The 26,415-nt window shown below is 41.0% G+C and overlaps 1 protein-coding gene across 7 annotated transcripts in view; it reads left to right on the forward strand.

Annotated features, from left to right (window-relative positions):
- The first annotated feature begins 2,725 nt into the window (after positions 1-2,725).
- ITGB8 (integrin subunit beta 8) overlaps positions 2,726-26,415 on the forward strand; it is a 69,230-nt gene continuing 45,540 nt past the window's right edge. For 6 of the 7 annotated variants that reach the window (XR_008731758.1, XR_008731759.1, XM_055707341.1 and 3 more), the window contains exons 1-5: positions 2,726-3,481; positions 17,825-17,910; positions 20,590-20,764; positions 23,523-23,769; positions 25,594-25,759. Coding sequence is in view for 5 of the 7 variants with exons in the window: in XM_055707341.1 (XP_055563316.1) it covers positions 3,352-3,481; positions 17,825-17,910; positions 20,590-20,764; positions 23,523-23,769; positions 25,594-25,759 (804 nt within the window). In the remaining 2 variants the exon portion in view is untranslated. The remainder of the gene's footprint in view (positions 3,482-17,824; positions 17,911-20,589; positions 20,765-23,522; positions 23,770-25,593; positions 25,760-26,415) is intronic. The other variant, XM_055707345.1, reaches the window with a different exon arrangement.

Below are 26,415 nucleotides of genomic sequence, written 5' to 3' on the forward strand. Positions count from 1 at the left end.
ATAAAGCAAATGTAAATACTGGAAAGAAACCACAGTTATAACACTTCAAGAAATTTTGTATACATACAATATAAGAACAGAGAATTACACACTTTACACCATAAAAATTCATTAAAAAACCTAGAGTGGAAAAAGCCCCACAAGGCCCAACCAGCCCTCTGCTCAACACATGTCCAATTAGATCAGGCCGCTCAGGAACTTGTTCAGCTGAGTGTCAAGTATCTCCGAGTATGGGGATCCATAGCCACATTACTTCAGACATTCATGGCCCTGTGGATAGGACAATGGACTGAGACTTAAATCCAGTTCCACTGGTCTTAAACTCCTTGCTACATGTCTTTTATGCAACCCTAGAGATTCAGTTTTTCCACTTGCAAAACCAGAATTATTCAAATCTCCTGTGTAATGTTCTCTGAGATGCAGCTTACATCATTGCATTATAAACACTGCCTATACAACAATATATTCAAAGATGCTATTGCTGCAAAGTAAATATTTTTAAGTCTTTGTATTTCACTATGGAAGGAATGAAGCTAAAGAAACAGGGAGAAGCTGCATTTTACATAAATCAGTAGAATGCTCTGAATATTTACAGTGACCTCAACTCATAGAGGCCTCAGCTATTGGCACCTTCAGCTCTTGGCTTTGTTACTGCTGATACTGGTGGCTTTTACTATTCAGGGTGCATAGCTGTCACCCAGTACTGGCATCCTTTACATTATGTTCTCAGTGTTTAAGCTAATGACTAAAGTGTTGTTCTGGTTACTTATTCTCAGATTTTTTATGAAAACTATCCATTTTTTTTTCTTCCACGTTAGACAGCAGGTATTGTCTTTCTGCCCAGAATGCCAAATCCCTAGATGTCATCCTCATCAGGAGTAGTGCCTGTAAGGACTCTGTTTCCTATTTGCATGGTAAACAGCCTATGCTTAGAAATTCACAAGATACTTCATGCTGTTGAAGACAGAGCCATTTTCTGTACAATGCTTACGATAATTTAAGGCCTGATAAAGACATTCATACAGAACATATCCATATGGAGTATTAGCTGTATTCTTCCTCCCATCAGCATTACTGAAGACTATGCAGGTAAAAATCTCAAAGCAGAGAGACCTCAGTTTCAGTGACTTCTGCTTCTGCTGGGACTTTGCTTAAAGATATTTCCCCAAATTTCTTTATGTCTCATCCTGGAGCCTTTTTTCCAGATACATTTGAATCGCTATGACTTTGCAACATTGTGACCCAGGAGTTCGACATAGTGTCAAACAGGAATAAATTGAGTTTAGTTCATCTGCCACAAGTGCATTCATTTCAGAAAATTGCACCCAACCAAGCTGTCATGGGACTGGTAGCTCACCACTTACACAGTTTGAAATTGTGACCTCTGAAATAAGAGCTTTTAGGTCAAGGATGCCACAATATTTGAAGTCGCATAGATGCTACCCTATCCCGTTACTATCACTGCACATGGCTTTCTCACATCCTATATCCCTATTTGGGCCGTGGTCGCTTGAGGAATGACACTCGAATGTCTAAAAAGAGGGGATTTTACAAAGATGAAGCAGATATATGATACAACATTTAAAAACTCCCAAGAGTGGGAGTGTAGGACTGCTCCATTGCCATCTCTTCCTCAGCAGCCTTGAACAAACCCAGTGTGCATTTGGCTTCTGACCTCTGACATGCAGATGATAAACCACCCTTATCTCAGCCCCGCAAGGTTAGCACAGGGTCTGAAAATGCTTCAGCAGCCTTTTATTCACAAAGCCTGTGAAGCAGCAGTGTACTTCCACTGGTTGCATTTGCATGATTTATGAACGTTGTACCCTGCACAGGCAAACCTGGACGCCGCACTGAGACACTATTTTGGGATCCTGCGCACTGACAGCTGTTGGGTAGCAACAAAACGAAGCGATGACACGGAGGCGGTTATCGCGGGCTCGGCGCTCGGTCCGGAGGCCCCGCGGCCGGCACACCTGCCCCCGCGGCGGGGCCCAGCGCCCAGCCAGGCCCGGCCCGGCCCGGCCGCCGCCGCCCGGCAGGCCCAGGTGCCCGGTGCGCGAGGGGTGCGGGGAAGCGGAGCAGGGCCGGGCGGTGCGGGCGGGCTGGAGAACGCACCTAGGCCCGGCGGGGCTTTCCTGGCCCGCACGGCGAGGTACTTTCCGCCCGGCCCAGGGCACGGTTAACCTTTGCGTTACTCCCACTTCGCCCGGAGGGGTGGAAACTCCGAGCAGAATCTATTCGGGGAGAGCAACAGGAGCGATTAAAGGCGGGGAGGTGTTTTTAGGTAACACGAAGAACTCGGAGGCGGCGGGGGCTGAGGGGGAGCGCTGCGGCCAGGCGCCGTGCCGGCCCGGGGAGGGGGCGCCCGGCGGTGTTCCTGAGGTCGGGGGCAGCGACGGGGGGCGCGAGGGTGGCAGGAGCGAGCGCTGGCGGCGGCCGGCTTCCCACGGCGGGGGGGCAGCACCCGCCGGCACGGCCGAGGGCTGCTGACAGGGTCGCCGTCCGCCGCACGGGGCCGAGAGGCGGCTGGCGGACGTCGCAGCACCGCGTCCGAGGCCTTCGCCCGCCTCCCCGCGGCGAACCACGGCCGCCGCGGAACAAAGAGGCGCGGGCGGGCGCAGTGACTTCACCGCCGGGCTCGGCCCCGCCTCCGCCCGCCCCCGCCGCGGAACCTGCCCCGCTGCCGTCTCCTAGCAACGGGGGGGACCCGCGGGCCCGGCGCGCACCGGCCGCGGCGGGGCCCGGCGGCTCCGCGGGCGGCCTGGGCGGCAGCGGCGGCGCATCGCCGCCGGCCGCGCTCCCGTGCCCCCCTCCCAGCGCCCCGGCCCCGCGGCGCGGAGAAGCGGCCCCGGCAGCGGCTCGGGACGGCGGCGGGCAGCGCCCACCTGGCGGCGCGGCGCCCCGGCGGGGCTGCGCGGCGGGGACGGACGGGGGAGGCGGGGACAGCCGCCGGGCGGTTGTTTCCCCGAGCGAGGTGCGGGGCCTGCGCCGCTCCCCGCGCGGTGCCGAGTGCCTCCCCGCGGCTGGGCCGGGCGGGCGGCCGGGCGCCCCTTGCGCGCCGTGCTGGAGGCGGATGGAGGGAGCCGCTCTCCGCGTTCGGCCGCGGCCCCGCCGCCGCCGGGGGGCCGCCCTTGGCGGGGCGCGGGGGCGCGGCGGGCGCTGCCCCTGAGATGCGGCGGCCCGCGCCCGCCCCGCCGCCGCCGCGCGCCCTACCTGTGCCGGGCCCGCCGCCGCCCCTCCCCCGGCCCCGCCGCCGCCCCCGCGGGGGCCGGGACTGAGCGCGCCGCGGCGCCGAGACACGGCCGCGAGGAGAGGGCGACGGAGCGGGAGCGGTGCCGGCCGCGGCGCATGATGTGGGTGCCGCTGCTGGCGTGCCTCGCCGCGGGGATCGTCTCCGTGCCCAGGTGCCAGCGCGGTCCCGGAGCCCTCCTGGGGGCGGCCCGGCTGCTGGCGGCCGTGCCGGGACTCTGCCAGCGCCGTAAGTTGCCGAGCCCCTCGGGCTGCTCGCCGTGCCCGTGGCCGGCTGGGGTTGTGGTTGGGCTCGGCTTTCGCGCGGGGTCCGTGCGTGGGCGGAGGGCACGGCCGGCCGAGGCGGCTGCCCCTGGGGCACACGGGTTCGCTGCGGGCACCCGCCGCCCCGGCCTGCCGGGCGGAGCTGCCGGGCGGAGGGTACCTGCGGGCAGAGCCGGGCTGGGGCGGCTGGGGCGCCGCTAGTGCCCGGGACTTAGCTGTCCATCCCGGGAGCGCCCAGCCTCGGCGGAGCCGTGGCAGCTCCCCGGGAGCGTGGGGAGCCACGGGGAGGGTCGCACTCCAGGGTGCTGCGGGTCCTGAGGTGCCCGGTCACCCTCTGCACGCGCCCGAGAAGCAGCAGAGAGACGCCCCCCGGCGGGTCACAGGCTGCGGATGGGCAGTTCTCAGGGATGAAAACACCCGGGTTTACATCATTGGTACGGCATTTAGCGGCAGGGTTTACAGTGGTTAAAAGGGTTACGGGAAGGATCTGCTCTTTACCTTGGTTTACGTGCGTGCTGACAGTTCCCCGGGAGCTCTGGCACTGGTGCTGGCAAAGGCTCCGGTAAATGTGGGTACCCCCCCAAACTGTGGAAGGGCTTCTCAAAGCCCCGGGCAGCAGTTTTGATGCCTGCAGGCTGAGAGGAGTTTCTGCGAACGTACCTTAGATCGTACAGCAGCTGATCAGACACGGCTCTCAGGTTCGTCAAGTATTTCACGAAGGATCCTGCTTAACTGGTGGTGGTCAGAAAAGCAGATCAAGTTCTCAGTCACCTTTCCTCATTTTTCTTTTTCCCCTTGTGGAATAATGGCATATTCCAAGTTTAAGCCTGGAGTTAATTTAAAATGTTAACATGTAACCTCTAAAAATAAGATTTACAATGGGAACAATGTATTAGTCTTAAGTTCTTTATTGCATATGTGACAAATTCATGCCTAATTCAGTGGGCTTTGCCCAGTGCTATTATAAACAATGGAATAATTTGTTAACTTTCGTAGGATAATTTATTTTGCTTTTTTGGCTTCATCTTTTGAATTCAAAACCAAACTAAATGTCAATAGGAAAAATAAAATATAATATTATTACATTTTTATGAAACATGACTTGTATTTAGTATCCCGGATTCTTTTCTATGCAGTGTAATTGAGTTGAAAGGCTAATTGAAACTTTATGGAGAGGATGTTTTTGGTGCCTGAGTGCAGTGTTGTGCTGGCTCATGAATGTAGCTCCTGGGTACACAGTAGTGCAAATGATGCATCAGAACAGAATGCCTGCAGGGGAAGATTGTGCATGGGGCTTTTGCGCCAAAGGATGCTTGGTCTCTTTGTTCTGCTTGACAGTGAAAATATACATGGGTGATACGTCATGGGTTACGTGTTTATTGTGACAACAGCTCCCAGACTGGGCAGACCATAATTCTGATAGACCTTGTTTTTTCCTTTTCATTTGAAACCTCTGCTAATTCATGAAAGCTGAAAGTCATACTTAATTCTTTCCTTCACACATAGCCACTGTACAGGCTAGACCCACAGCTGAAGCAAGAAGAGGGGTTTATTTTGTTTTTCTGTGAATGAACACATGAAAATTTTCATTCTTACTGTTGTTGTGTGCTTTTACTTTTGGTTGTGATAGCTCAGTCAACCACTGCAACATCACCTGGATTCTTTGAACTTATGCAGACTGCTCTGAGAGACTGCGCAGCAGCCCCATGTACAGCTAAATAGCACAGCTTTGTTGAAGCAGCAACTCCTCTTTGCTTCTGCGTTGACAGTGCTGGGCATGGAGAAGAGCATCATGCTGTTCCCGTGCCATTAGCAGCTTCAGTTTATTTATGTGCAGAGTTGGCAGAATCTGCATATCTGTTGCATTGAATCTCCAGTTCTAAAAGAGACTGGAATGAATATGAAATGTACATGGAACTCAAATTTATTCATTCTTGTTGGAGCATTTGTGGCTCTGCTAATAGAAATATGGACGGTTTGATGCTACCTGAAGTATTTGTTCTGCAGACTGCAATTTCAGATGTGAATTACTGCTTGGGGATAAATAAAGGTAGAATTTGGTCTCAGGTTTGGAGTTACGAGGAGCACAAAAGGAAATCTCACAACGCTGTGAAGTTGCAAGCCCCGAGTTACAGGTTCTGTAAGCTCAGATAAAAAGGTTAGTGTTGCCGCCTTCTACAAAGGGTCCCTTGTTCAGTAAGTCTCACCAAAGGGAATTTGCAGTTTACTAAGCCAACAAAAACAAATACCTGACATAAGAATGGAGCTAGTTCCATAGTGATTTCTACAGATCCCAAATTTATATTTGAACACTAAAATCTGACAGACTCCTAAAGATGTAAACCAGTGAACTGAATAAAAGCTGAATTCTACAGCGAGAGCACATGTATGCATTGTGTTAACCAGTTGTGTAAGTGCGCGCTTCAGTGGAGACAGTTCCTTTGCTTTATTCAGAAACTAAACTGTTGAAACGCTATAGTTTTTATCTGCTGTATAAGCACATGGAACATGTAGGGCTTAAATACTGAGGAATGACAGTTAACAGAGGACATTGGTTCAGATCTCAGCAGTGTCTTAAAACCAGGTTTTACATATATTAAAATCTGAAAACTAAGGTATTTCGTGCTTTCAGAAATACTAGGTGGTCATTCCTGTATGAAGCTCAAGTAAACAGTTTACTTGTAATATGCACACAGGGATGGGATGTCATGGAAATCTTTATCCCTAATTTAAGAGCTGAACACAGTCACATAAAAATTCTGTGACGTAGTCATGGTTGACAAATCTCTTCACCCTTTAAAAGTTGATATTTTCAGTTGTCTTTAGAGTGTCATTTGGAAAGACCAGTTAGGGGTTTTGGGAAAACAGAGGAACTGTGATCACGGCAGGGACAACGGTTAATTGATTTATCTCAACAGCATGACTTCTGATGCCAAACAGATTCATTAACAATCCCTCATCTGGATATTTGGTGTTTTGCCAGTGGTCATGTCAGATTTTCATGTGTGTTCCCTCTAGTTCAAAAGTTTCATAAATCATTACTCTGTTAGTTCTCAAAGGAATAGGAAAAGCCATTTAAACCACCCATGGAAGAATTGTTTTTGAAGAGGGGCGGTCAGGAAATGTACCTGCACACACAAAAAAGTCTGAAATAAATGATACATCATGGTAGCTTTAACTGGTGTTTGATTTCTCTTCTGTGATGGCCCATTTCCTTTTGGGACTCAATGGAAGAAGCTGTGGTGTATGGGATAGTCAGCACCGAGAGGGTTCTACTTTGCCTAAAGGCTTAAAACAATCCAAGAAGAGAAAACCCTGTTTTAATTTCCTGAGTCTGTGTGGGTGATCTGCACCCTAGGGTTATTGGACCATCTTCAGGAAAGCCAACCTGGGTGTTTGAGAGGGCTGTAGGTGCAGTTCTGAGGAACAGCGAGGGGGAGGTTTGCTTCTCTGCACATTGCCCGAGGAGCATATGATGCCATGGTATGCATAAATTTGCTTTGCAGATTGTACACTTCTCATAATATGTTGCAATTTCATGTTTCTTTAGGGGGTTTATGTGGTAGGGTTTTTTTTATTTTATGGGTTTTGCAAGTTGAATGATACTGGTGGTTGCATGTATAGTATATACAATGTTTACATACTACAGATGTCTGAGATGGGGTGAGACTGGGAAAAGGGAGGAGGTGGGCACTTTACCACCTTAGAAGAGCAATAACCATGCTCTTGGTGCTCTGCAAAGGTTGTCTCTATGTCATTTAGGACATGCTGTTGCTGCAGAAAGTTGTGAAGGCAGACTGAAGATTGCATGCAGCAAGAATATTCTGTATAGCAGTTTGAAGAGGCAGCAGCTTCTTTTCTGGCCCTTAAACTTTAAAGGTCTGGAACTGCAACAAATGAGTAAGCAGGCATTATACCCCATTATTCAAGAGGCCTGAATGAATAAATTTGATTTTCCACAAAAATACAATCTAAGTTTAATTTACCTCCCCATAGCATCAGAAAGATGTCAGAATGTGAGCTTTGTGGAAGCTTAAGAAAATCTTCATCAAGTGAGCCCTCATCTGGTTGTATGTTCAACAAGAGACATTAAAATGTCAGATTATAATCTACTTTAGCCTTCACAAAGTGCATAAATGCTGGTAATATTTTTCAAGTCCCTAGGAATAACTCATAATGACATGTCCATGTTAATTGTGTCTTGAATCTGGGACAATTTAGTATTAGATTATAATACTAGATACAAATTAGTGTTAGCTACTAATCAATGGTAGGAAGTATGAGAAGAGAAACGTAAGATACTACATGTAAAATTTGTGTAAGTTGACTTGGGTGCTGATATTTATCAAGACTTTTTCACAAAGATTAATCATTATTTTGGGGAGTAAGTCTTTAGTTAGAAGCTAGTGATCTCACTTTAGAACAGGCCTGTCATAAGAAACATTAGCCTTATTGTACAAATAAAATTACATACATACAGGATTTATTATATTTGTGACCAATATACATGTTAAAACCTGCATATAGCAAACCCGTACTTTTTTAGTATCAGCATAGGTGTATCTTAGGTTGTGGTTGGGATTTAATGGGTTCTGTCAGGGTAAGGAGGACAATGGAAGCGGAATGGCTTTGTGTCCTGAGCTTTAAAGTTTGCTTGATGTTCTTCCATTAATGACACTAAAATTATATGTCATACTTTCAGGACTCATATATAGACTGTCCTGTGCTTTTACTGTAACTGGTAGTGCAGGCATTTTGGTGTAAAACTGGCTTCTCAAGTTGAATGTACTGGAAAAAAAAATATCTAGAAAATAATATCAATTCCTTTGTGTTAATAAACTTGTTTGGGTTTTTTTAAATCAAATTCTTAAGGCCTTGTTGTTTCATTTTCTACTTATGTCCTCCCTTCTAGCAAAATATATCTTCAAAGCTCCTGTATGTGTACATCACTAATCGCTGACTTCCGTCTAACCAGTGGAAAGATGTAATACTTCCTTCTGATCTGCTTAAATAGGCATAATTTATGATGGACAAAGTAGGATATGGTCTGTTATTCTTTTCTAAGCGCTTGAACTTTATTAAAAGATTTATTTTTTTTTCTTTTGCTGGTTTACATAAATGGACTTGGGCTATTTAGTTTAGCTTTTGGGAAGGAGGTAGGGCTCTAATGAATTAGTTCACTGTCCACTGTAATGGAACCTTTCTTCAAGAAGAAAAGTAAGCTTCTTGCCAGTCATTCAGGATTCTCCCTTGTTCTGGTGGCAGAACAAGAATAACTCCTTGAGCAAAATGTTTCAGGATGATCAAATTTACAGCATTAGAAAGTTGCCAAAAAAGCAACTTCTAGTTGAGACTGTATATTTGCCTAAATGGAAAAATTTGCAAAGCTCATAATTGACTTTTTTCTTCATATGTTTCTATGGTTCCCATGACTTCATTGTCATATGCCTGCAGTGACTTTTTCCTATTACCTGTGGTGACAGTAATGCATCTAAAGTATTTATATTATCAAAAGATACTAAGAGATTTGAACTACAGTTACTGGAGCAGGAAAATTATGCAGCTTCTGACAGGTGGAATGATTTTTCTTGGGTGCTCATTTTTATTGTTCTTCAGGCCCCTTCTCTGCCTATTGACTTGGAATTTGTTAGAAGCAGTATTTCATTGGGTTCAAATCTTGAAAAATTAAGTATTTTTGGTATTGTGCTGTTGTAGCTTTGTTATGAATATAGTCACATGATATATGGTGGCATCACAAAAGTAGTCCAAGTCTGACTAAATCAGTAACAGCCCTTTCCAAATTAAATTCTATTCCTTCTCGGTGTTCAAGGGCACTCGGTTAAGTGAATTCCAGTTGTTCTACTGTACTTAAGAGTACGATTTATTTCCATGTCATCTCTGCAGGGTGACAGGAGTTAGTATTGTGCTGGGGGTAACTTGCTTCTCTCAGATGGGAACTTCTTGCTGGAAAGCTGAACCGAGAGCCCATCTTCTTGTACAGACAGAGCTCCCAGGAGATAAGAAAACTTGAGAAAACTTACACTCTGGCACAAACGATGCAAAATTACCTAAATAAAACTAATGACATCAGCAAGCATGCTCTTCTAATCTAAGCAAAACTGTTGGATCACATTTTGCTGTTGTGGCATTACTTCAGAATATTAAATAAACTGCTACCTGTTTAAAATCTTGAATTTGCATGTTTGAAGGCTGTCCCTTACAGAGCATTTAAAGTGCACCTGCAGACCATACACATATGTGAATATTTACTTGCAGAAGCTTGCATTGAAACAGTATGTGTGCACCAGTGATTACAGTTACTATGTGAGTCTGCATATTTTATATCCTGTAGTCATGTTTTGTGTAATCTTCACTCCAAATTTTACAAAACTAACAGGCTTATATAAACCTAAAATGGGGGTTGGCCAGTGTCTGTTCCTAGGTAGGTATGGTAAGAGTTTCATTTTTTTGTTTTGCTTGTGAACAATGCATGTATCTCATATTTGAGAAATTAATTTCTCAGTAGTCTATTAGAAGATTTTTGTGTTCATCCATTTTTTATCTATATATTCGGAAAAGCACTGTAGTTTAACTCACCTTTGAAGGACTTTTAATTCAGCTGTTAGTCATCAGATGGGTTCTTAGGCTTTTGTGGTGTTTTATCACACAGGTAATTAAGATGTGACACATAATGTTTCTGCATTCAAAGAGTATAAATGTAACAAAAATAATTTAGAAGAAATCCCAGAAAGTTTTTATCACAGTCCATTTGTCTCAGGGCCAATAACCATGTTTGGAGATTGAAAAACCTACTGAAAAACGAATTACTGAAATAAAAAATAATAAACACCAAACACTTTGTATTCCAGAAGGCAATAGCATTTTTTAAATAGCCCTGTTGAATAAATGCTCCTCCCAAACTTGTGCACTACCTACTACGTAGAAGTCCTTAAGGAGTAGTGGTTATCATCTCTGATACCAGTCTTAGCTTTTATTTAATGTTCCTGAGGTTTTCTCATTGTGAGTGTAAACGATGTATTATGTCTTCAATGTTTTGTTTTAACCCTGACATGTCTTCCTAATACACAGATGTGCACAGGTTTTGGTTTGGAGCTTTTGGTTTGTTTCATAAAAAAACTTGTGTAGAAGCACAATTTCGTTATCATTTTGTGTTCAGAATTGAGGGACTGCTTCCATTAGGTTTTCAGGTTTGACAATTACAGTCTGAAATGCAAGTAAGTTTGTTCCAGCTCACCATGTGTGCAGCTAAAAGTAAGTGTAGCGAGCTGTTTGCATTGCTGTGGGCTAAGAACCTGTGGATGAGATGGTCTATGGTGACACTTCTTGGGAAGAAATAGCTCTGAGCTGTTGCTGATCCTCTGCACTGCTGCTGGGTTTGTGCAGGAGGAGGTGTACTGGTAAGCTCTTACGGGGCAGAGAGCAACAATTTGGAGAGTACTAGACCTGCAATAGAAAGGTAGATTAGGGAGGCGACTGGGGGCTGAGGGCCTGGTTTGAGGAGGTGAGGTATAGAAGATGGTGGGAGATACAGCTTGGGCTTGTCTTTTATTCAAGGTTGAACTTCTTAAACAGGCAAAAAAAGTTGTGTCTACCTTTATGTTCATCATGACCTCATATTTAGGTAAAGACTTTATAGCAGACACAGGAATATACTGGCTACTCTACATTGTTGATGTGCTACCTGCTAGCACTGCTTACCAATACACCAGAAATTAAATTCGCAATGAAATACTGCAGTGGCCATTCCAGGCTTTGCTCAAGCAGCAGGGCTGTATCCAAGCTGGCCAACTCCAAGGGAGATTCTAGCAGCTGAAAATGACTCAAGTATAATGACTCCTATGCCTGTGTTCCATCCCAGGAAACAAGGGAATTAACACAGCTCTGCACATCCTGAAGTTCCCTCTAAATCAAGGGATTTAATAAAAAAAAGATTTAAGCTCTCTAGTTCCATGTGCTTTGCATTTTTATTGGTGGAAAGCTGTGCAAACAGGACCATCAAACCTGTGCCATAAAAGCTAATGGCTGTGGGAAATGAGTCTCTCCTAATGATGAAATCAGAGTAAATTGTCCTGTATGTTTTTATTTGCAAGAGACAGAACAGGTTGGTTTCAGAAGCCGAATAGTCTTTGACTCATTGTTTGCAGCCATGGATTGCATCAACAAAATTTAACCATCTCCTGTAAAAGCAGGAAGTTTCTTAGAAAGGAAAGGCTAAAATAAAGTTGGCCAAGAAACATAAATTGTGTTGTGAAAAAAATCAAGGTTACAATGCTTGTTTTCATTCTGTATTGCGGCTTGGGAACAAAGTCAGTCAGGAGTAGTCAATAGCTCTGTCTCGCCCAGTCAAGGTCATGTTTGGTGCTGTGGTTTGAATGTTGTGTTTGTGAGTCCTAACTACTGTACCAGTAGCTTACCTTTTCCAAAATGCTGCTATATGCATCTTTCTGACAAAATAAAGAAATCCTCTAAATTGATGTACATGCATGAAAAACTCGAGGTTATATGCATCTGCCTGAAGCTTCTCTTCTCCAGGTTTCCCCCTTGAATGATGTCCAACATTCATACAAGTGATGGAACTTCTCAGAAAGATGAGGCTAAGAAAGACACACAGAAGCTCTGAGAGGTGTCAGGATGACCTCCTTGAAGCCTAAAGTCTATATTATTACCTGATTATGGAAGTGTCCATACACTGCTTGGGAGCGCCATCTCCTCATGCCGTTACACAGCAGGCTTCTGATACACTTGCTGTCCTCCAGCGTAAGCTACGACTGACCTTTTCAGCCAGAGCTTTCCTAATGCTGTGTTGACAGAGGTCTCCCCCTTTTCCTCCTCCCCCTTTGCCTTTGCCTTGTTCAGCTGATATCCAGCATCAGTTCTCTCCAGTGGCGTCACTCAGCTTGCACAATGTGCAAGCTTGGTTATTTTGCTGCATAGTTTGCAAAGCACAAACTCTCATACAATGAGTCAGACTGCTGCATAACTTTGCATTTTGATGGCTTTTTAAATCATTTTTGTAGCTCTCGGTAATGCCTCTCATATTCATAGGGTACTGTGTGTGGTAATGTGGATTAATTGGGGAACCTCAAAACTATCAGGGGGGCATTGGCAGAGTTAGGAATTGGAGCCCGTAGCAGTCATCAGGACTTGTTTACTAGTGATGCTTTTCACTGCATTTATCCAGATGTGCACATATACCTTATTTATGTCTCATTTATATCTCTTACTTTCTTTGTAACCACATTATGGTTTATCTCTTGCAATATACTCCATTTTTCTTGATTTCTTATTATTTTTCTTGAATGCCTAGTAGAAAAAGGTGGTCTAGGGTGTTCTTTGGTTTGGGGTTGGCTTTTTATTTGCTTGTTTGTTTTAATGGAAAGGTGTTTTTTACTCACTGGCCATGTGTACAGAAGTATTTTTGCCCTTACTCACTTGCTACGTTTACAGAAGTACTTTTCCAGGGCTCAGGATTTAACAGTGCCAGTCATGTTTTGTACCTTTCTTTTACACATCTTTTTCTCAGCAAGCACATGTCTCTTACATGCCAAGTTTTGGTTTACTGCTGCTTCTCTTGCTGGTAAACAGTATTTTCAAATCAGCTTTTCAGACAGCTTAGCTTCTGTCTGAATAGTGAAACTGAAGTGGACCACCATTACTAGAGAAGTGAAACCAATTAACAAGTCCAGTATGTAATAGAAAAAAGGAAGAGGGAATAAAAGTTCTCTAGTATTTTTGCTCAAGTAATCCTAGACATTTATTATAAAGCATAATAGGTGTACAGTATTAAAGTTGAAATCTCCTTTTCTGGGCAAGGGTGAATACCTCTTAAAGCTGATTTTGAGGCATACCTTGTAACCCTCTTGGAAAAACTGGTGGTGACAAACTGTGTTTTTAATGCATGGCATGCACACAAGGTGGAGAGAATTATTGCTTGTTTGGGAAAAAGGGGGAAAAAACCCTAATTCCAGGATTAGGTTTTAGGATTGGCAGTTAAAGCAGAGGCACTCATTTTTTCCTTGTAATCTGAGCAACTAAGTGTCAGACACAATTATCACGGAAAAAAAATTCCCCCTCTGTAGCATTTTTACAGTCCTTTTCATTGTATCTGCACATTCAGCCAAAGTGAACTGGAAAGCTGTGTGTTAGCTGGGACAGGTACTGGCTGTCACTTCTGCAGGAGTCATGCTGATTAGTTCCCGAAGACAGAAAGGTGAAGGGAACTGCAGTATACTGCATAAAAGCTGCAGCTTCCCTCATAAGTGATGCTACACACGAGTTACTGAAGGCCACATGATCTGCGGAGAGGGACAGCCTGGCTGATTGCTGCCCTGGAACAAGATTGGATGCAGAATATAAGGGAAAAGCTCTGCAGAAGCTAGATAATTTCACATCTTCTTGCTTTAGCTAGTGTTCAGTTAGTCTGAAGACTATGGGGTATAAGATGCTAGTTATGTTTTAGCTTTCTCTTTTAAGAAGGCAAGTGGTACACACTCCAAAACCAGCACAAACATGTAGCAACTGTGAAGCTGATATAAATCCGAATTCCTGGCTGTACTTCAGCAAAGTGCTGTCTGCTTGAAAACCTGTTTAACATCCCCTCTCAAACGCCAGTGTGTGTTATTGTTATTCCATCTCTGAGATAAATACCCTGATCACGATAAAGTTATTTTCATAATAGGGAGGCAGGATATGATTATAATACATATGATATTTGTCTTGTCTTGCTGAGAGTTTAGGCTTGCCACACCTGTGATCGCTGTAAATAGCTGCAGTCGTTGGAGCACAGTTGTATTTTCTGGAGGAGGCTGGAAAAGTGCAGTTTAACCTGCTGCACTCACTTTTTATTACATGTGTGTGCCTGTGCAGTTCCCAGTACAAAATCTGGCCCTTGTTGAAAATACCTTTTGGCATACATGAGCTATAACTAAGCCAGTAGAAACTTGCCCTTAGGTTTGGCTGAACAGTAACTCATTCTTGTCTGGACTCTGTTTTTGGTGAAGTGGCAGGAAAAATGTCAGTTCTTTTTTAAGCCAGCTCATAAAAAAAATGTTTCTTGCGCTAGCATATGATTTTTAAAAGAAACTTAGATGTTTATACTAAATCAGTTTCAGTTTTAGAGTAGACTTACAACTAAATAATAAACATGAATGAAAGCATGTCCATAAATGTTACTGATATAAGGGACTGTGTACTTGGGAACTACAGTAGTGATGTAGCCAGAGTGTGTGTCTCGGGCATTAATAAACGTTTTTCAAGTTTCTCTTTATTCCAAAAAAATCAACTTTTTGAGCCAATGGTACCAAGCTCGTCAATTGCCAATCCGTGACTTCATGTTGCGAAAATGGAGCTCTTGAGGCTGGAGAGTTATCAGCAGAGATTTGCATCCAGCAATACTGTGTATCTCATTTGTTAAAGCATTTCTTCTGCCATGATCACATTGAAAATCCAAACTGGATTTTAAGATTCTGCTGTAGCGGTTGAGAAAGACACACACACACACACACGCACGCGCGTGCGCGCGCACACACACACACCCCCCCCACACACACCACCACCACTACCCCACACACACTATTTTACCAGACAGTCTGTATTAATAAACTTAAATCAAACTTCAATACATTCAATAAACCAACCGTACAGGAAAAAAAAAATTGGACAGTTATTCTTCAGTCAGTTTTCCAATGCATCTGGAAATATGGTACAGTTTTTACAGCCATAGGCACATACTTTTTTTTTTTTTTTTTTTAGCAAGTGCACGTTACAGTAAGACATTGATGTTTTGTTACATGGTCGATGGCATTTAATTTTGGGAAAAGTGTGTTATGCAGATAGGATTATACATTTTAAGAAAGGAGTCCCAGACATTACTGCAGGAAATTAATTAGGCCAACCTCATTATTTGGTTTACTTTGGTTTACTGATTCCGATGAACAGGAATTAATTTGACTTATTCCTTATCTGTGTAGTTAGAAACACAGGTCTCTCATTTTTTTCCTGTCAACTATTTATTCTTATCACAACAGCTCTGTCTCTTATGGTGGATGGTAACTTGACCGGTAACTTGAAAGTCCATGTCATCTCCTCCCTGTTTTGCCCCATGGTGGTCTTTAGCCGCTGTTATGCTGCAGATCAGCAGTTCTTATCTTTCCTTGTCCTTTGACACTTTTACTGCATCCATCACTTTACTCCCCTTTTCTTGTAATGCCTTTTATCTCTACTGTCTTTGGTATCAAGCTGAAGATGGGAGTGATGATTCTGTGCCAAGAACAATTACATTCCTTTTATTTTTTCTCCAACAACTTTTTATCCTGTGTCTGCGCTTTACCAATACTGTTTAGAAAGGCATCTGTGGCAAGCTGTACAACTCTGTGCATGTTGGTACCTACCTGGAATCTTCATCTTTCTTCTCTCCTGTGGTTTGCGGTAACTTCTTCTGTGGCCTCCAGGTCTGCTCTTCCAGACTGCAGAACATAAAGTGCTGTTGCCATCTTCTTACAAATGCAAAAATGTTTATTGTGTCAGTGCTGAATGAGCTTGCTCTCATTTCACATCCAAATCAAACTTGCTGTGTTTGTTTTTATAACACACAAGAACCTTTTGGATTTTGTCTTGTTCTTTTTTCTGTCCTTAGTGACTCCTCTTTTATTTATCCCTGCCCACCTCTGCCACCTTTTACTCAGTTTTCTCTCTGTTCCAGCACCTTCCTGGGCTGCTTTTCAGCTTATTGTTTCTATCATATCTGTAAGAGTTGCTCACCCTGTTATATACATTTTTTTTCTCAGATTGCCTGCATGGCAAAAATTGTCAACAGCAGTTTATATAAAATATAAATATATGTCTTACCTTTGAAATGAACAAAATTGCCACAAACATATGTGTTATCAGTATAACACTGCAATTGTGCTGCACTAGGCCTTTCTATCTTGTTAATACTGATAATGGTATATATGTTGTTGATACTATTAACTTGCAAGCCGTCACTAGTTCTTTGGATCATCAGTTACTCAGAGTGACCTGTTGAGCACTAGCTGTTCATATGGTAAGGGATCTCATCTTTGACTCCATAGGTGACATCAGTTAAATAAAGATATTGTAGTACATGTTAGCCTGATACAGCTTTTTACTATGAGAAGTTGCTCTAATTACTTTGGAAAGAGAAGATGGTTTGCACTACTACAGGTTGGAAAGAAATAGCCTGAGAGACAGTACATGCAGCCAAAACTTTGGATGAAAAACCTTTCTTCAAACTGTTTTGATATGATGATATGCACATTATCACAATGGACCAATTAACAGATCTAGACTTTCCAGTATGCAGTAATTCTTTTTTTGTTTGTTTGTTTCCAGTATGTTTTATAATATGCCATGCTGAATATGCCACAAAGCAGTGCTGTTAAACAGCACTACTACTGTGCTGGGCACTGAAGAGTCATATTATGTGCCTTCCGCACAACTCTTGGCAGGCATCTTCTGTTTGGTGTAGAGGCGCATTGGTCTACAAGAGTCTTGTGCTGAAAGGATGCACTAACGCTGACATTCAAATTGAGCTGACCGAGGCCCTCGAAAATTCTCTTCTCAATTCCTACTGCCATAGTTTCATAGCAAAGAGTAGTAACTTAAGCAATGACCTATAAAACAAAGATGTGAAAAGGATATAAAGGACTTCACTGGTAGACCTGTTAGTAGGCACATTTTTTGCAGTTGTTTAGTATAAAATGATGTGTCTTCAATCTGTGACACACATAATGTTGGATAAATTTGTATTCGCTTCTGAAAAAAAAAAAATAATATCTGCCTCTTCTGGGAAACTATTCATTCCAGAAAGTGCAGAGGGGGAATATTTATAGAAGGTGAGAAAATATTTTGGGTTCCATACGGAGTGAATAATGAATAACTCATTCAAGTGTAAATGACTTAAAAGGAAAACGTCTATGAAGAGATAAGCTACCTGGTAAATTTTTTTCTATTAGGCAGTAAATCAGCAAGGTACATGCCAAAGATTAACTTTCACTTCAGAATTATTCTAAATCAGGATCTTAAAAATTTGGCTTTGAGAATGGAGTTTCATTCAATCTGTACATACAGTTCTAGACTAGATTAAAAAAAATGCTGCAAGTATTCCTTCACCGGGCTGCCTTTGTTCTGTTTTACTTCTGTTTGGATACATTGTCATCACTCTTAATGTGGTGAAGTAATTTTTGAAATCTTTGTTTAAAATTAGGTATTTTACAATTCCCACATATCATCATAAATCATGAATGTTTGGTTTTATGTTTCATTGCAGCGGAAAACAGATGTGCCACTTCAAATGCAGTAACATGCACAAAGTGTCTTGCTTTGGGTCCGGAGTGTGGATGGTGTGCTCAAGAGGTATGGTGTTTTGCTTATTTACATTTGACTTTATATTTTAGCTGCTTCTGATCTTTATAAAGATAAAAGGCTTTTAAACTGTGAAAATTATAGTGAGAAATAGCAAGAATGTCTTTAAACAACCCCTGGAGAGAGAACGTGAGAAATAGTGTGAAATATATTTTGTTTCCAAAGGAGAAAATACAATCTTTTATTTGGAAAATTGCAGTAATTTTTAAAAAAGTGAGAACTTTTTAATGCATTCCATCTGCTTTGTAGACAGCTTTGGCAGACTTATATTAGCTTTGAGAGTTCAGTAGTTTTTGGCTTCAAAAGCAAAATTACTTATCAGTAATTTATGCTGTCCTCATTATATAACGAAGCAAGTGTATACATACATGCCTATTGCATTTAGTAAAAGGTTTTACTAACAGCGGGGTTAACTTTGACTTCACCATATATTATGACCCTGTCACAAATGGTCAAAATGATACTTTTCTTATTTTGACACTTGAAGCTGTCAGTTCTGAGACTTATCACAGAAAATAGGAAGAATTATTCTGAAATTGTTATTGCTTTGCAAACTATAAGAATAGAAGAATTTCTGGTTCTGTTTGACAGAAGAAAACAGTTGATTACATGATTTGAAGTAAGGCTGGACAGAAGAAAACAGTTGATTACATGATTTGAAGTAAGGCTGGACCGTTTTAAGCACTTCAGAGGAGCAAGGTGAAGACTATCCCTGGCAATTACAAGCTCATATGCTTTTGAAAGTCACATGCAAATTATCTGTAGTAGCTTTCAGGTTAGCAGAAGAGGTAGGTAAGTTCCTAGAGTGTGCCTGGAGAAGATAAGGGATGTAAGGCACTGGTGTAACTTTATCTGAGGTATTGTGTCTTGGAATGATTAGTCTGCAAAAATATAGGGATAAGTAACACAAGGATGGATAGAGGCACGGAGGGCTTGTTTTGGAAGAACCACCTTAGGGCATGTGTAGATGGCACAATGGATTACAATGTGGAGTGGTCCATTATTGTGCCCTGATGGCCTCTCTTACAGAAGGTACAGTTTTATCCTGCTACATCTGTATTTATCATGGAACAGCACTTGCTAGCTTTCCAGTGCCATGGAGCTGCAGTAGGTCTCCTTCTAACTAGGTGCTCAGATTTGACCAGGTTTCACTTCTGCTCTGTTTCTCTTGCTTAACTTCTCCTGTCAACCCTGAGAGCTGTTCACGAAACCCGGGGGGGTTTCAAACCCTCTGAGACTGCGCTTTGAGAGCTGGTTCACCTACACACGGTCCATAGTTGTGGAATGGCAAATCCCATATTAATGCAGGTGGAAATTTTCCAGAGTAAAGTTACAGGAGCAGTTTTCAGTTGAGCATGCCTGCTTCATTTAAACAATATTTTTAATGAGAGAATCAGCTGCGAGGAACTGTTGAGATGCTTTGACTGTACACCCCCACACAGTGAACTACAGAAAGTGCTACATATCTATCAGTCATTAGTAATAATAATGAGACTAGCTAAGTTCTTTAAACACATTAAAATCTACCTTTTTGAAATGTATATACATCAAAAAGGGTATATAAATAGCAGTAACCTAAAAAAAGCAGTGTCTGTTGTCCTCAAAGAAGGTTATGGAAAAAATATATCAGAAGTAGACTACAAAAATGGATTGAAACTTGAAAAACAAGATACATAACTGTTGAATCTCATTCTTCAGGGGCTTTCTCTGGCCTTTTTAGGGTCTGGATGACTATTCTCTAATACACAGTTGGTTGTATGCACTTTTTGATTGTTTATTTTCCCCATTTGCCTCTGAAATATCAGAGGCTGTCCATTGTTTGGTCCCCAGCTGTGGCTGGGATGGACCAATGCTTTGAAAGAGTACAAAGAATCTTGTCTTTTCTTCACTGCATGATCAGGATCATGTTAATTATCAGATTTGTGGTCAGGAAGGAATTTTGCATTGGATCATGTTGGCACAAGTTTGGCAACTTTGCCCTTTTCACTGCAACAGAGGATGTGCTGCTTCTGAGATCATCCTACTAATAATCACTTTTTGGTTGTTACAGGGCCTTTTTCTGTTGGTGGCATCTTAAACTGTCCAGTCCCGTAGACATAGCTTCCTCTTTCTGGGGATTGAAATAAGAGTCCAGCTGGTCTTTAGATTTGCTATAGGGTATGGGGTGAAACTTAAACCTCTGTGATAGACAAATTCAGGTTAGATTAACCGAAAGCTGACTTCTGCTGCTACTTTTAAATATTAGCCTGAGTAACAATATCAGTGGATTCCTCCGAAAACTAATCTGTTTTGATGTTGTGTGAATGACACTTTCTTGCTATAGCTAACTCATAGCATAGCACAGAACATTTTTAGTGACATAGTGACAGTACATAGTTTCCTTTTTCTCCAAAGTCAGCTTGTTCTGATTGTGCAAGATCCTCTTTCTCATACAAAAGTTTTGTCCTTTGTAGAAAAAAGTAATTGTGGCAATTAGGTTTAACTTCTAATTTAAATATTTTGTAATTGCCCTTATTAGAAACATATGGCTTCCATGAACTCGTTCTACAATTTATGCAATTATAGTAGCATATTTTATTGTTTCAAAGAGTATTATTTTGTTTTTCTTTTGAAGATATTACAGTTGGGTTTTTTTCAGCTCAGATTTTTTTGTACTTTTTGTCTGAACAGGATTTCATGGCCGATGCAACACAGAAGGGACGCTGTGACACTGTTTTCAACTTAATGAAAAGAGGCTGCCAATCAGATTTTGTAGAAAATCCAACAGTTCGTGTCACAATACCCAGTGACCATGAAACAAATACACAAGTGACACCAGGAAAAGTTTCGATCCAACTGCGTCCAGGTTGGGTTGTCTCTAACATATTGCTATTATAGTCCATTTATACTAAATATAATAGTATTAAGTACAGATACTTTTTGAAGAAGTGTCTGGAATAGTTATTTTGAAGAACAATGCTGTAACGTTATACTGTAGGACCATGATGGTATTGCTCCCATATTCAAGTACAGTCTTCGGCAGGAAGTGTTTCTGTCAAACACAGCTGAAGGTCAGAATAATGCAAGTAATAAGTGGGAAAGGTATTTTAGGTAGTCTTTTCTGTTTTCTGTTGTGGTTTCGTGATTCTTTTTCTTTAGCCACTTACACAAATAGTTTTCCCTTACATGCATATAAACTGTATTCCTTACTGGAAGTAAATTGAGTTAGAATTCCTTAATTCTATCATTTGATAAGCTTCTTGATTATTTGAAGTGTATTGATTAGACAACAACAAAGACACCAAAGCCAATATACGAGAAAGGACCAGATTCCTAAAGGAGACTTAGGTATTCACTGCCTAACATTTAATTTATAAAACGTGAGACAACTGGCCCTAATTAAACCTACAAGTCCCTTTACGGATCTGACATTTTCTAGTATATCTATTTGCCCTCATCTGAACTCAAGTTAAATTAATGTTTGTTCTCTGGCTCTAAAATAGCTGTAGCCAGCAACAGAAGTGGAAGGTGATCTAAACGGATGCAGGGTATGTTTCATATCATAAAATTTATTTTTTTTCTTTCTTATGCAAACAATAGTTGGAGAAAAAAATATTTCATTTAAGAGGGAGCAATCTTTGGTAGAAAAACATCAAGAGAAGAGGAAACATATCTTGTTGATTTTCATTGTATAAAACATAATTTTCTGTCAATTACAAGGGGAAAAGGAAGGGCCTACATGAGTGTAAAGCACAAAGGAACCCTGGTTTTCCATCTTTATAGTAATAAAACTGAGAAAGTAAGTTCAACAGTTCCTCTCCTTTCCCCATTGTCTTTCCGAAGAAGTAACTGATACCCTGCTTTGTCCTGAGAAATGGTCTCAAGAACCAAGCTAGCTCTGGATGTGTCTGTAATCACATTTATTTCCAAAGGCATACTGGAGTCATAGAAAAAACTTAGCTTTCTAAAATTTGATTTAATGAAACTTTTTGCTAGTAAATAGTGAAATTAAGTCTGGGGTTTCATATGCTTTGCAGATGTTCTTGCATCAGGGAGGCAGAAGACTGAAATTCTGAGGGCTTCAGAAGAATAACTTTAGATGTATAGACATCTTGCCCATATTTTATACCCCAGGGAAGTACACAGATATACAGCTATAGTTGTGCTTCAAAACAGAAATTTGATAGAGTATAATCATGCAGACAAAGAAGTTTTTGTTTTGGTACTGGGAAGTTTTGTCGTTGTTTATATATACCCAGCTGTCAGGATTTATGTGGGGAAAAAAATAGAAGCTGCGCTCAGCGTATCAATATATGCAAACTGGAGACCTGCAAGGCTCATTTACAAAAAGTAGTTCAATTTACATTGGCAAAGAGGAAACACGTTAAGTTACAGCACACTGAAATTCTGTTTTCTTCATGCAACACCTGTTACAAACAAATCCTGACATTTTCAGGTGGATTATGTTCAAAGACCACTGGAAGAAAGTACTTTGCATGTTTAACTTTTCTGGGTGAGACCTTTGTTACATGTACTTTAATTATGTTATCTAGCAATGTCATATGCACTAGTAAATGTCATGAATAGAGAAGTCACATTTCTGGTGGGTTTTTTTTAGTGAATTTGTTTCTGAATGTGTTTAGACAGCTTTTATTGAAAACCTGCATAATTCTTCTATAATGTCTCCCTTCCTCCTGTCCTTTGCTGTATCTTTATTGCATTATACTGAATTAGATTCTGCATTCATCACACAAAGATCCTACTCCCTCATTTCTTTTGTGAGCTCACACTCTGGACGACATAAAATAATGAACAATTTGGAGTCATGCATGACAGTACCTATGCTGCCCATACTCCAGTCACTTCATTCTTGTTGCTGGCATTACAGAATATTAGGCAAGCAAAAGCATGGGGACTATTTTTAGTGGCTTCCAAAACATTAACAGTTTTCTTACATACAAGAATGTGATGAGGTTCTGCAGGAGAGGCAGACATTTGTCGTCCTGAAATAAGAGTTCTGTTTTGAATATGCCAAAAGATGGATTTTTTTTTTAATATTAAAACCTATTTTTTTAAAAAAAATATTTTGATCCTACGAAGTTTTTGCATCAAATCTTTGAAAGTAGATTGGTATAAATTTGAAGCATAATTTACATGAGTTTTCCAGGCTGTGCTGTCTTTACGGTACATATATAATTTCAGACTCCTCTGACAAACTATTGGCAGGATATACTTACTTACTTTCTTACTTAGAAGTGTCAGCCCTGAAGACTGACCACAATTTGTATGCAGATCTGTGTCCTTTGTGAGTCATAACTGCTTACTGATACTATGCCAAAGGGATTGCACAACCAAGAATTTAAAAGAGAATAGGGAGAAGTCAGATTTTTACAATAAATTGCACAGTGCTCCTGCAAGGAAAAAAAAGGCAAGATGTTCTGCAGAAAGCCCCTTTATGGCTTATTTTTGAAACGATGCTTCAAGGTTTCCTTTACTCATGGGAGGATCTCTTGTTTGTTTTTCTGCTTGCTGACACAAACAATTTTGTGCTGCAAAAATAGATGTATTTTTAAGAGTGTCCATTCAAAGATAGTAAATAAACTTATTTGTTTCCTTTGAATCAGGAAATGAAGCAAACTTTATGTTAAAAGTTCGTCCTCTCGAGAAATACCCTGTGGATCTTTATTATTTAGTTGATGTCTCGGCCTCTATGCACAACAACATAGAAAAACTAAATTCCGTTGGATTTGCATTATCTAAAAAGATGGCGAATATTTCTCTTGATTTTCGACTTGGATTTGGATCCTATGTGGATAAAACTGTGTCACCCTATATTAGCATTCATCCAGGCAGAATCCATAACCAGTGCAGGTATGTAGTCTGTATATTTACTGTACCACTGAGAAATTATTTAATTACACACATATGCATTATGCATATTTATTTTTAAGGTTCTTCAAAATCTATCTTTGTTTCATTATACCTTGGTTCTCCAGCAAAGTTCCTAAGAAAATGCTGAAAATTGTTATACAATGATTACTTCTGAAATATCTCGTTGAGTGATTCCAGAAAAACTGTTTCCGTATCAGAAAAAAATGTGCTTTACGTTCTTCAGCAAAACATGCCAAACAACATGCTGCTTTGGTAGATTTGAATATGTTTTGCATTTAATTTTATAGTTAACTGTTGTGTTCTTAGTTATTTTCGATATATATTGCCTAGATTTATTCACAAAGTTTTTTACTTTCTGACCTAGGACTTTTCTGGAGTATCATCATGTATTCATTAACTCTTTTCTTATAACTCTGCTTTTGTAGATGTGATGCAGGTTCTTTCAGCTTTAGTGAACAAAAGTGATCCTCTGATCTAATTTCACAGTTGTAATATGAATGAACCCCCATTTTAAATAAGAAAGGTGTTCTGGCTTGCATTTCTTTTTTCATACCACGTCTCTTATACCTTGCGTTCAACACTTACATAAAGTGAGGGATCACTTCCAAAATGCCCTGGAGAACAAGATTATTCACAACAAATTCAAATCTCTATAAACCATAATTCTTGGAAAGGTGAATATTAACTGTTCATACCTTCTTGCTTGTTACTATCTTTCCTGGGAAGACATCATCCAAAGTTCTGTGAAGTCTGTTTCAGTGGGTTTTGAATTGGGCATTAATAGTGGAATTCGTTAGATATAAATTATGTATAAAACAGCCATCTAGACTGTCTATATAATGAAGTGGAAATTAGCATTTCTACGACACAATTCATTTTGCCTAGAAGTAGACATCTGCAGAGGTATTAATCCTTACAGTGCCAGTTTCTCTTCATTGACTGTGAATTGAGGTGGGGGCTGGCAGGTTTTAGTCTGGATGCCTACACTTTATGCAACAGAAGTTAAGTGAGTTGAAACCTGCTCAGCATCTCTGAATCAGAAGAGCACTTCAGTTTGTGCTGTAAATTCCACTGCTGTAATGTAAATGGGTCACAGAGCAACGAACTGTGTAAGTGCTGTGGCATTAGCTTACTTATGTCAAACTTCATACTTTCTCCCTTATACATAATTTCAAAAAGTATCATTTACAACTAAGATGTTACTGAAAATGGAGTTTCCCATCCCTTTAATGAGGTAACTGTCACTACTCTCAACATTTCTTTTATGTACATTTACTTACTACTAGAAAAGGTAGGGACTTAAATTTTATTTGAGTTTTGATCCAGTAGCCTGTGTAGCGATCTTTTAAAGGGTCTTAATGTTGCAGTGTAATAGCCCTTTCTCAAGATAATGAAAAGCAAAGCTTTCCTGCTCCGTAGATGTTCCAAAAGCGATCATATACTCTCTGAGATCATACCATCACTCACGTTGTGTTTCTTTTCATTCTGTACAGAAACACTATATATGTACTGTTAGTATATCAAGTTATATTATATAAATTCACATAAAATACCCCCCAAAAATTTGTTCATAATAAATTAGAACTAATTCCTAATAAATTAGAACTAATTCCCACTAAGTTTCATTTCATGTGGAGTTGTTCTTTTTTTAAGTGTTGCTTTTACTGTGCATGTATACCTCTTCATTAGTAGCAGGATTTATGGGTTGGTAGGGATGCGATATTTATATCTCCCTCAAATGGAAAATATGGAATGTGTTAGACTTTTGGTTTTTTGTTTTGTTTGTTGTTTTTTTTTGTACAGTGATTATAATTTAGACTGTATGCCTCCTCATGGTTATATTCATGTGCTATCCCTAACTGACAATATAGCAGAATTCAGAAATGCAGTGAATAAACAAAAAATTTCTGGGAATATTGATACACCTGAAGGAGGTTTTGATGCGATGCTCCAGGCAGCTGTGTGCCAGGTAAGAAGCTTATTAACAAAAGACTAAAAGGTAGTTCAGACACAGATATATATACACATTGGTTACAATGGTGCTCAGTCCTAGGCCTGATAATATTTTCTTCCTCCTTTTCCATCCTTTCCCCCTTAGCTATACACTTCTGTTTCCCATTGAAACTGAAAAAGGAGAGCATAGGGAAATATTTGTCAGTATTGGTTAATAATGTTGTTCAAATTCTGGCTTTAACCAGCCTAACCAACATAGGATGGATGATGAAAGCAATTGCTTCTTGCTTGAAGAGACACATGTATTAATTTCAGTCAATTACAAAATTGATTTCAAAAATCATTAAAGCCCTCCTTGTGTTCCTAAGTGAAGACATAGCATTTGACATTTCTTCTACTTAAGAATGTATTTGAAAGCTGAAGGATCAGTTTGGTATCTGCTTGTGCAGGTAAGGAAAACAAATGCATTTCAATGTTATCTCAGTTTTTAAAGAATTTATATTTAAAATCAATACAAATCAACTAAAAATTAATTTTCATATACCAATAAAATTTCATCACCATCTTTTCTACGCAGAAAAGGATGGAAAAGATTTGCATCAGTAGTTCCCAAGGTATAAGCATATTAAATGATAAGAATTTGCTTGCTCTAAAGGGCTATTTTACATGTTG

The sequence above is a fragment of the Falco cherrug genome, chromosome 4, assembly GCF_023634085.1.
Source record: "Falco cherrug isolate bFalChe1 chromosome 4, bFalChe1.pri, whole genome shotgun sequence".
Lineage (NCBI taxonomy): Eukaryota > Metazoa > Chordata > Aves > Falconiformes > Falconidae > Falco > Falco cherrug.